Here is a 12,106-nt window from a genome sequence, read left to right on the forward strand (position 1 = left end):
TCTGCAGATCCTCAAGTTGGTACATGACTCCAAGTTGGCTGGTCACAGGGGGGTACAGAAGACACAAGAGTTCCTGAGCCGATTCTTCTGGTGGCCAACTTGCCTGAAGGATACCAAGGACTATGTTCTCTCTTGCGAGGTATGTGCCCGTTACAAGACTCCTCATGTGGCACCTACGGGTCTTCTACAACCATTACCTGTTCTGTCCCGCCCTTGGGGGTCTATATCAATGGACTTTATTGTGGAGCTGCCTACATCAGGGGGCATGAATACAATCATGGTGGTAGTTGATCGCCTGACTAAAGTTGCTCATTTTGTTCCGTGCACCGGCCTCCCCTCAGCTAAAGATACAGTGAACTTGGTTATACAGAATGTCTTTCGGTTGCACGGGGTTCCGGATGAGATCATCTCTGACCGTGGAGTACAGTTCACTTCAAGATTCTGGAAGGGGTTTTGCTCTGCACTCAATATTAATGTCTGTCTCTCTTCTGCTTACCATCCCCAGACAAATGGTCAGACTGAGTGTACCAACCAGATGCTGGAACAATATCTAAGATGCTATGTCAGCCATCTCCAGGATGATTGGTTGGAGTTTTTGCCGTTAGCTGAATTTTCATATAATAATTCTCAGAGCGCCTCAACTAAATTTATACCTTTCTTTGCCAATCTGGGTAATCATCTGTGTATTTTACCTAGGTCTCCAATTAATTCTCCGGTTCCGGCAGTGGAGGAAAGGCTGACTGCGATGAGACAAAATCTGGAGGTTCTGAAGGAATCCCTGACCACAGCTCAAGAACGTTATAAGAGATCGGCTGATAGATTCCGTAAACCTGTACCCATGTCCAAGGTAGGAGATTCCGTGTGGTTAGCAACTAAGAATCTGAAGTTAAACGTTCCTTCACAAAAACTTGGACAGAAATTCATTGGCCCTTTCAAGATCAACGGTATTGTGAGCTCTGTGGCCTGCTGGCTGAAGCTGCCTAGGACATTGAAGGTACACCCAGTTTTTCATGTATCTTTACTAAAGCCTCTATCTGCTAATACCTTCCAGGGACGTGTTGTGCCACCTCCGCAGCCTGTGGTGATTGATGGGCAAGAACAATTTGTGGTGGAGTAAATTATTGATTCCAGGATTCGCAGGAATCGGCTCCAATATCTGATAAGATGGCAGGGATATCCCCCTGAGGAAGACTCTTGGGAACCTGTGGAAAACATCAATGCCCAACAGAAGATTTCTCGTTTTCATCAGAGATTCCCTGAGAAACCAGGTCCAGGATCGTCCTGAGGCCGCTTCTAAGGAGGGAGTAATGTCAGGACTCTGAACATTTTTTGCCTTTTGTGCATTACTGCCCTCTTCCAAGATGGCGTCTTTGGTCTCATGTGCACTGTGCCTTCCTGCTATAAACTCCACCTCAGCCTTCAGTCTGTGCTAGAGTATTCTGCCTTGCATCCTGCTCCTGACCTCTGATTACTCCCTGGCTATACACCTGCTCCTGTGAACCTGTGTGGTGATCCTGTTACTCTGCTCTGAGTTCCTGCTGCATACACAAGTCTCCAGTAATCCTCCTTCATCTGCTGCTCGTGTTTACTTCATCTGCATTTGCTGGACATGTAAGCTGCTGCTGCTTTGCTATAATCTGAAACTATTAACTAGGCCTCCCTGGTTGAGCTATGATATGATTTGAACTGCCTATAAGCATATCTATCTGTGTCTGGACTAAGACAAGGATTTATTCGTGTCAAGTATCCTCAAGAATAACTGTGCTTCATAGACTTTCTGATTGATTGCATTTCTCTCTGAAGACTGCTAAGCTGCGTTTATTATTTGCACCAAGTGTTGTGGACTTGAGTTTCTCTCTGCACCTGTTTGAATCACCGTGTGATAATATAGACTTTACCACTTATAAAACTGTGTCCTGTAGTTGTCTTGTTCCACGCAAAGAGTCTCCTGAGTTATCCCCTATAATTATTACAGTCCGTCTTGGGATCCATGACATCATGCATCCCTGCAGTCCAATGAGCTCAACTTCATGTGAGGGACCTTCAATGGAAAATCTTGTCAGAAGTAGTCTCTCTAAAAGGGAATTTAGAAGGTCGGTTCAGTTTATCTGGTCACTAAACTGGTGGACATCGCGAAACAATCTTTCCCGAGGGGTCCCGTGGGTAACTCCGATTTCAAAAATAGTAACCACGGACGCAAGCCCCAGTGGGTGGGGTGCTCCTCTGAACGACCTATTAGCCCAAGGTACTTGGCCACCGACTCTAGCAAAAGCATCTTCCAACATGAAAGAACTACTGGCAGTCAAATCTGCACTACTGGAGTTCTTAGGCCCCCTTCACTCCAACCATGTCAGAATTATGTCAGACAACAGGATAGTGATAGCGTACCTGACTCATCAGGGGGGTACTTGCTCTCAAAAACTGATTTAAGTAGCCAAATCAATATTGCACATAGCCGAAAGCAACCTTCTCTCCCTGTCAGGCCTTCACATAAAAGGGGTGGACAATTACAGAGCAGACTTTCTGAATCATTCCCGTTTAAAGCAAGGGGAATGGGAGCTAAATCAAACAGTATTTACCCAGATTATAGAAAAATGGGGGGTACCGAGCATAGACCTCTTCGCAAACAACCTGAACAAAAAAGTAAACACTTTTTACTCCATAACCCCATTGGGGAACCCAGTATTGGGTCTGAATAGACTGTTAGCTGCTTTTTTCTTGCCATAATACAAATTCTAAGTAAAGAAAATTGAGTGGCCATCATTACTTTAAGAAATGAAGGTCAGTCAGTCCGAAAAATTGGGAACACTTTGAAAGTGTCCCCAAGTGCAGTGGAAATAACATCAACCGCTACAAAGAAATTGGCTCACATGAGGACCGCTCCTGGAAAGGAAGTCCAAGAGTCACCTCTGCTTCTGAGGATAAGTTTATCCGAGTCACCAGCCTCAGAAATCGCAGGTTAACAGCAGCTCAGATTAGAGACCAGGTCAATGCCACACAGAGTTCTAGCAGCAGACACATCTCTACAACAACTGTTAAGAGGAGACTGTGCAGCAGGCCTTCATGGTAAAATAGCTGCTAGGAAACCACTGCAAAGGACAGGCAACAAGCAGAAGAGACTTGTTTGGGCTAAAGAACACACGGAATGGACATTAGACCAGTGGAAATCTGTGCTTTGGTCTGATGAGTCCAAATTTGAGATCTTTGTTTCCAACCACCGTGTCTTTGTGCGACGCAGAAAAGGTGAACGGATGGACTCTACATGCCTGGTTCCCATCGTGAAGTATGGAGGAGAATGTGTGATGGTGTGGGGGTGCTTTGCTGGTGACACTGTTGGAGATTTATTCAAAATTTAAGGCATACTGAACAAGCATGGCTACCACAGCATCTTGCAGCGGCATGCTATTCCATCCGGTTTGCGTTTAGTTGGACCATCATTTATTTTTCAACAGGACAATGACCCCAAACATACCTCCAGGCTGTGTAAGGGCTATTTGACCAAGAAAGAGAGTGATGGCGTGCTACACCAGATGACCTGGCCTCCAGTCACCAGACCTGAACCCAATCGAGATGGTTTGGGGTGAGCTGGACCGCAGAGTGAAGGCAAAAGGGCCAACAAGTTTTAAGCATCTCTGGGAACTCCTTCAAGATTGTTGGAAGACCATTCCCGGTGACTACCAAGAGTGTGCAAAGCAGTCATCAAAGCAAAAGGTGGCTACTTTGAAGAACCTAGAATATACAGTAAGACATAATTTCAGTTGTTTCACACTTTTTTGTTAAGTATATAATTGCATGTTTTTAATTTGTATTGGTTCTCTGGCAATTGTTGTCTAATAAAGCCATATTATTTATAATTGTACTGTGTGTGCACTATCATTTGCGCTGCTTTTTTTTTCTTTCTACTCTCATGCATACTCCTTAGCGCATAAGTTGCACCTGGTGGTATTATGTTCTAGATATACATCTCTGCGGTGCTCAACTCATTTGTTCTATGTCTAGGAACAGCGTGTGGGGATAATAGTCTCCCTTCTTAAGGGTGATCCCCAATCCTGTGCCTTCTCCCTGCTGACCGATTCACCATCTTTGCGGTCGGTGGATAAGTTTTTTGCTGCATTGGCGCTGGTGTATGGGGATCCTGATGGCGTCTTCCTGGTTGAGTTTCGACTCCGCAAAATCAGGCAGGGGGACCGGCCAGCTGAGGAGTACTGCTCAGAGTTCAGGAGGTGGGCCACTGGCACGCAGCGGAATGACCCTTCCCTTAGGAGCCATTTTTGTCAGGGTCTGTGACATAGGCTGCAAGATACTCTGGTACAGTATGCTACTCCTGGGTCATTGGAAGCTGCCGTGGCCCTTGCTATCCGGGTGGATAGACGCCTCAGGGAGAGACATACACCAAATATGCCCCCTGTTATCCTATCTAGGGAGGAGGGCACATTGGTGCAGGTGGACAAACCTATACAAAATTTGAGGGAGATTCACAAGAAGTGGACTGATACTGGGGTCATTGCTTCAAGAGCCACCACACACAGATGTATCCAGAACATCTGGAAAGTGTCGCATTCCTTGAGTCAAGCCACTTATGACCAATAGACAACGCAAGAAGCGTCTTACCTGTGCCAAGGAGAACAAGAACTGGAATGTTGCTCAGTGGTCCAAGGTAAATTTTGCCTTTCATTTGGAAATCAAGGTCCCAGAGTCTCGAGGAAGAGAGGAGAGGCACACAGTCCAAGCTGCTTGAGGTCTAGTGTGAAGTTTCCACAACCAGTGATGGTTTGGGGAGCCATGTCATCTGCTGGTGTAGGTTCACTGTGTTTTATCAAGACCAAAGTCAGCACAGCCGTCTACTAGGAAATTTTAGAGCACTTTATGCTTCATTCTGCCGAAAAGCTTTTTGGAGATGGAAATTTCATTCTCCAGCAGTACTTGGCACCTGTCCACACTGCCAAAAGTACCAAATCTTGGTTTAAAAACAAGAGTATCACTGTGCTTCATTGGCAGCAAACTCGCCTGACCAAAACACCATAAAGAATCTGTGGGATATTGTCAAAAGGAAGATGAGAGACACCAGACCCAACAATGCAGATGAGCTGAAGGCTGCTATCAAAGCAACCTGGGCTTCCATAACACCTCAGCAGGGCCACAGGCTGATCGCCGCCATGCCACTCTGCATTAATGCAGTAATTGATGCAAAAGGAGCCCAGACCACGTACAGAGTGCATTTACTGAACATACATTTCAGTAGGCCAACATTTCAGATTTTAAAATCATTTTTCAAGCTGGTGTTATAAAGTATTCTAATTTACTGAGATAATGACTTTTGGGTTTTCATTGGCTGTAAGCCATAATCATCCACAATTACAGAAATAAACACATGAAATAGATCACTCTGTTTGTAATGACTCTATATAATATAAGGGTTTCACTTTTTGTATTGAAGAACTGAAATAAATTAACTTTTTGATGATATTCTAATTTTATGAGAAGCACATGTTTTACCTTGAGGAAAGATTGGTTTACATTGTATTTAGCAACACCTTAACCCCTTAATGACCAGGCCAAATTTTTTAAATCTGACGTCACTTTATGTAGTAATAACTCGGAATGCTTCAAAACATCCGATTGATTTTGAGAATTTTTTTTCGTGACACATTATACTTTATGATAACGGTAAATTGAGGTTGATATGTTTAGTGTTTACTTATCATAAATCTGACAATTAGTTAAAAAAATTAGCAATTTTCAAACTTTGCATGATTATCCCATTAATGCAGATAGTCATACCACACAAAAACATTAATAAATGATATTTCTCTCATATCGGCTTTACATCAGCACCGTTTGTAAAATGTTATTATATTTTGTTACCATTTTAGAATGGTTTAAAAATGTAGTAATTTTTCATTTTTTTGTACACGTCATACATGCGCAGCTCCGCTCCGTACACATGCGGCTCTGCTGCGCACACCTGGTACACACACAGCTTCGCACACGTTGTACACACACCTCTCCGCACACCCACAGCTCCGTTCTGTACACCTCATACACCCACGGCTCCGCTCGTATACCTCATACACCCACAGCTCCGCTCCGTACACCTCATACACACACGGCTCTGCTCCGTACACCTCATACACCCACGGCTCCGCTCCGTACACCTCATACACACACGGCTCCGCTCCGTACACTTGTACACACACAGCTCTGCTCCGTACACCTCATACACACACAGCTCTGCTCCGTACACCTCATACACACACGGCTCCGCTCGTATACCTCATACACCCACAGCTCCGCTCCGTACACCTCATACACACACGGCTCCGCTCCGTACACCTCATACACACACGGCTCTGCTCCGTACACTTGTACACACACAGCTCTGCTCCATACACCTCGTACACACACGGCTCTGCTCCGTACACCTCGTATACACCCGGCTCTGCTACATCCACCCTGTAAACCCCTCCTGACCCCACACAGAAACTTCCCCTCATCCAGCACCATGACAACCAGCACAGCAGAGTCCTGCATACACTGAGGCCCCTGATCATGTGACCCCTGACTCCTCCCCTCCTGTGACCTCATCACAGGTCCTGTGCGCACAGAACAGCCATATATGTGGTGTGCGTCTCTGCAGGTGGAGGTAGGTGTCGTATTTGGAACTATTCAGGGGACGTTTAGATTTCAAATTAATATTTGTAATTATGATTTTCTTTCCTTTTTTTGTATTTATTTGTGGACGGAGCAATACGTCATCCTCCAGCATATACCCAGTTACAGCAGGGTCTCCCATCCCCCTCCTCCTCTCTGCGGCCAGGATTTAGTCTTGCCACTGTTAGAGTCTGATCCTATAAATGATGGTGATGACCTATTATAGCCCTGATAGTGATGAGAGAATGCACCGAGTGACTGCAGTGCGATCGATTAATATATTCGAGTCCCCGCGGCTGACAGGTAATCCCTGCACATGTTGCATCTGTCAAATATATTTTTCGAGCACGCCGAAGTCCCTCGGTCAGCACCCGAGCATGATCTGATAATACCTTATCCGAGCACGTTCGCTCATCACTAGCGGTGACCTGTACAGCCCTGGGTGAGCTTCCCAAAGCTCCATTATTTGCAGCATCAAATGTCAGTGTAATATGACGTAAAAATTCTACGGCGCAAAGTAGCTGCACATAAAGAAAACGCAGAACCTTTTGACGAGTTGATGGGTCGTTGTTTCCCCCAATTAGTTGTCCGTCTCTGCATGTTATCACGTCCCTGAGTCATCGCCAGCTCCCCGCAAATCTCGACTTTCTTCAGTCTCGTCATTACGCCTCTGAAGCCGAGTTTACGCTTCTTGGCTTCAGACGCACACTGCACATGACGGTCAGTCCAGAAGACGAATCATGTACACTGCCGAAGAACACCCGATCAACTAGTCAAAAAGATCCACTTGTATAAGAAAAACCATTTCTAAACACTATTTTGAAAACATGTTTAGGTGACCAAAGTTATAAAGGGCTTGTTATGAAACAGATAAGGCATAAAATGTGAAAATTAAATTGCACTACTGCAATAGAAATATGAAAAATTGAGAAAGCTTAGCACACAAATTGGAAGATTCATGTGTACCTGGCAGCCATGCTAAGGCGATTCTCGATGCCAGGACCTAATGCCAATCCTCTCTTAGACAGTCTATATGTAATGATTATAAGGGATAACTCAGGAGACTCTTTGCATGGAACAAGACAACTACAGGACACCGTTTTATAAGTGGTAAAGTCTATGTTATCACACGGTGATTCAAACAGGTGCAGAGAGAAACTCAAGTCCACAACACTTGGTGTAAATATTATACGCAGCTTAACAGTCTATAGGAAACTTCAGATGAAAATGCAATCACGCAGAAAGTCTATGAAGCACAATTATTCTTGAGGATACTTGACACGAATAAATCCTTGTCTTAGTCCAAACACAGATAGATATGCTTATAAGGCAGTTCAAATAATATCTTAGCACAACCAGGGAGGCCTGGGTAAAAGTCTCAGGTTTAAGCAGAGCAGCAACAGCTTACATGTCCAGCAAATGCAGATGGAAACAAACACAAGCAGCAGATGAAGGAGGATTACTGGAAACCGATGTATGCAGCAGGATCTCCACACAGGTTCACAGGAGCAGGTGCAGGTGCAAAGCCAGGGAGTCGTCAGGAGCTGGATGCAAGGCAGAATACTCTAGCACAGACTGAAGGCTGGGGTGGAGTTTTATAGCAGGAAGACACCGTGCACATGAGACCAAAGACGCCATCTTGGAAAAGGGCAGTAATGCACAAAAGGTAATCAAAATGTTCAGAGTCCTGACACTATATCTCTCTGGGAACCCAATGTGAATCCTCTCTTGACTGAAATCTATATCTCTGTGGAGCGGTAGAATCCTGCTGCAATTTAAAAACACCTAAGGCTAAGGGGCGGAGTGCCCAGCCAGAAGGCTAATACAAATTTTTTTGATATATATCCCAGAGCGATGTAGACTGTCGGGACGTGTCGGGTTCCCTTTCAGCTGCTTTAGAAGAATATTCCTTCCTGGTTCAGTCCATGAGTCCTGCATTGCGCATTATCAGTTTCATTTATCTCATTAAACCCTACCTAACCTGATGATTTTCAATTTTTGCGCTTTGGTATGTTAGGCCCTTCTCCCAAAAGCCGTAACTTTTTTTTTTGTTTTTCCGACAAATTGTTTTGAATGACTCTGTTCATGTTATCATCCATATTTCCATTTACTGAAAAATTTCAAGTGTGGTGCTTTTTCACAAAAAAACGCAGTATACAATTGTTTTCTGCGTTTTGTTTTTACGGTATTCATTGCAATGTAAAAATGACCCAGTGATATGTATGTACCGTAAATACTGTTGGCGTACCATATATATCGTACAGCCAGTGTTTGTCAGCTCAGTTCCATAATTCATCATTTGTACCAATTTGTATCAAAGACAGTGACATGTATGTTGGGAAGGGGTTAAAGAGTAACTGGACATTGCAATGTGAACTTAATGACCGCTACTCTGATGTGATAAATGGGCGGAGAAATAACCTCCATTAATGGATCCAAGGATTATCATTTCCTAAATTTAATAACCAGTAGGACGTGATGGTTAAAGATCAATTTTTGCATTTGCCAATTGGAAGTGCGAGAATTTGTTATGGATCGGGAGCCAAAGGATGCAGCACTGGCAGCATAAATTGCAAATGCCTTCATGGCTGTGGAGTCGGAGCCCATTTTGGTGGAGTCGGAGTTGGTGTCATGAAAATTGAGGAGTCTGAGTCGGAGGTTTGGCTTACCGACTCCACAGCCCTGCCTATGTTGCCACACATACACCCAAGGTGCGGAAGCCTTTAGTAGCCAGCTGGAAAGGGGGAAAGCCGATACCCTTACGTCTGTGTTGTGAACTATACTTTTTGGCTCCCTCTTGTGGTCTCTAGTGGTTTGGCACTTGGATTGTCTTTTCCCAGGTTGGTACTCACCTGCTTCGTTAGGCCTGGGGTGTTGCTATTTAAACTTCCTGGATTCTCAGTCCAGTGCCTGGCATCGTTGTAATCAGTTCATTCTGTTTGCTCCTGTCTTCAGGTCCTGGTTCTTTGCAAGATAAGCTAAGTCCTGCTTTCTTATTTTTGTTTAGTTGCATTGTTCTTATTTTTGTCCAGCTTGTACAAAATGTGATTCCTGATATCGCTGGAAGCTCTAGGGGGCTGATATTCTCCCCCCTCACCGTTAGTCAGTTTGGGGGTTCTTGGATACTCAGCGTGGATATTTTGCAGGGTTTTTTGCTGACCATATAAGTCATCTTTCTATCTTCTGCTGTTTAGTCAGTGGGCCTCTCTTTGCTAAAATCTAGTTCATTCTTACGTTTGTCTTTTCTTCTTGCCTCACTGTTATTATTTGTTGGGGGCTTGTATTACTTTGGGGTCTTTTCTCTGGAGGCAAGAGAGGTCTTATTTTCCCTGATAGGGTTAGTTAGTTCTCCGGCTGGCGCGAGACGTCTAGGATCAACGTAGGCACGTTCCCCGGCTACTGTTAGTGTTTGTGCTAGGATCAGCTATATGGTCAGCTTAGTTACCACTTCCCTATGAGCTGGTATTTATGTTTGCAGACTTTGCTTTAATCTCTGAGATCCCTTGCCATTGGGATCATAACAGTATGCCAGGCCATTAATAGTTAATGCATTGCTGAAGTGGGATTAAAAGTAAAGAAGTTCTGAGGTTTTTTTTTTTTTTTTTCCTTTCTTCCTCCCCTTTATCTCTGAGTGGCTTGAAGCTTTGCTGCAGACATGAATGTTCAGACCTTGATTACTAGTGTGGATCAGCTTGCTGCACGAGTGCAGGGCATTCAGGATTTTGTTGTTAGCAGTCCTATGTCAGAGCCTAAGATACCTATTCCTGAGCTGTTCTCTGGAGATCGATTTAAATTTAGGAATTTTAGGAATAATTGTAAATTGTTTCTATCTTTGAAACCTCGTTCGTCTGGAGATTCAGCTCAGCAAGTTAAAATTGTTATCTCCTTCTTACGTGGCGACCCTCAGGATTGGGCTTTCTCGTTGGCGCCAGGAGATCCGGCATTGGCGGATGTTGATGCGTTTTTTCTGGCGCTCGGATTGCTTTATGAGGAGCCTAATCTTGAAATTCAGGCAGAAAAAGCTCTACTGGCTATCTCTCAGGGCCAGGATGAAGCTGAGGTGTACTGCCAAAAATTTCGGAAATGGTCCATGCTTACTCAATGGAATGAATGTGCTCTGGCCGCAAATTTCAGAAATGGCCTTTCTGAAGCCATTAAGAATGTGATGGTGGGTTTTCCAATTCCTACAAGTCTGAATGATTCTATGGCGCTGGCTATTCAGATTGATCGGCGTTTGCGGGAGCGCAAATCCGCTAATCCTCTCGCGGTGTTGTCTGAACGGACACCTGTCTCAATGCAATGTGATAGAATCCTGACTAGAACCGAACGACAAAATCATAGACGTCAGAATGGGTTGTGTTTTTACTGTGGTGATTCTACACATGTTATATCAGCATGCTCTAAACGCCTAACCAAGGTTGTCAGTCCTGTCACCATTGGTAATTTGCAGCCTAAATTTATTTTGTCTGTGACTTTAATTTGTTCATTGTCTTCCTACCCTTTTATGGCATTTGTGGATTCAGGTGCTGCCCTGAGTCTTATGGACTTTTCGTTTGCCAAGCGCTGTGGTTTTGTTTTGGAGCCTTTAAAAGTTCCTATTCCTCTCAGAGGAATTGATGCTACGCCACTGGCGGAAAATAAGCCGCAGTATTGGACACAAGTGACCATGTGCATGACTCCTGAACATCGGGAGGTGATTTGTTTTCTTGTTCTGCATAAAATGAATGATTTGGTCGTTTTAGGTCTGCCATGGTTACAGACCCATAATCCTGTTTTGGATTGGAAGGCTATGTCTGTGTCGAGTTGGGGTTGTCAGGGAATTCATTGCGATTCTCCGCCGGTGTCTATTGCTACTTCTACTCCTTCAGAAGTTCCTGAGTATTTGTGTGACTATCAGGATGTATTCAGTGAGTCCAGGTCCAGTGCTCTTCCTCCTCATAGGGACTGTGACTGCACTATAGATTTGATTCCTGGCAGTAAATTTCCTAAGGGACGATTATTTAATTTGTCTGTACCCGAGCATGCCACGATGCGTTCTTATGTCAAGGAGTCTTTGGAGAAGGGGCATATTCGTCCATCCTCTTCCCCTCTTGGTGCGGGATTCTTTTTTGTGGCCAAGAAATACGGGTCTTTGAGACCTTGTATAGACTATCGGCTTCTGAATAAAATCACTGTTAAGTTTCAGTATCCTTTGCCACTATTGTCAGACTTGTTTGCTCGGATTAAGGGGGCCAAGTGGTTCACCAAGATAGATCTTCGTGGTGCGTACAACCTTGTGCGCATTAGGCAGGGAGATGAATGGAAAACTGCACTCAATACGCCCGAAGGTCATTTTGAATACTTGGTGATGCCCTTTGGGCTCTCTAATGCCCCTTCAGTGTTTCAGTCCTTTATGCATGATATCTTCCAGAAGTATCTGGATAAATTTATGATCGTTTATCTGGATGATATTCTG

At 44.3% G+C, this 12,106-nt stretch overlaps 1 protein-coding gene across 6 annotated transcripts in view; it reads left to right on the top strand.

Annotated features, from left to right (window-relative positions):
• LOC143767365 (uncharacterized) overlaps nt 1-12,106 on the top strand; it is a 307,056-nt gene that overhangs the window by 243,251 nt on the left and 51,699 nt on the right. Inside the window, exon 1 of one of the 6 annotated variants that reach the window (XM_077255635.1) lies at nt 6,587-6,643. The exons of the other annotated variants lie outside the window; for them this stretch is intronic. Coding sequence (XP_077111750.1) covers nt 6,617-6,643 — 27 coding nt within the window. The 5' untranslated portion in view covers nt 6,587-6,616. Of the gene's footprint in view, nt 1-6,586; nt 6,644-12,106 lie in introns of those variants that run through there. 6 annotated transcript variants of the gene reach the window in all.

Source organism: Ranitomeya variabilis, chromosome 4, assembly GCF_051348905.1.
Source record: "Ranitomeya variabilis isolate aRanVar5 chromosome 4, aRanVar5.hap1, whole genome shotgun sequence".
Lineage (NCBI taxonomy): Eukaryota > Metazoa > Chordata > Amphibia > Anura > Dendrobatidae > Ranitomeya > Ranitomeya variabilis.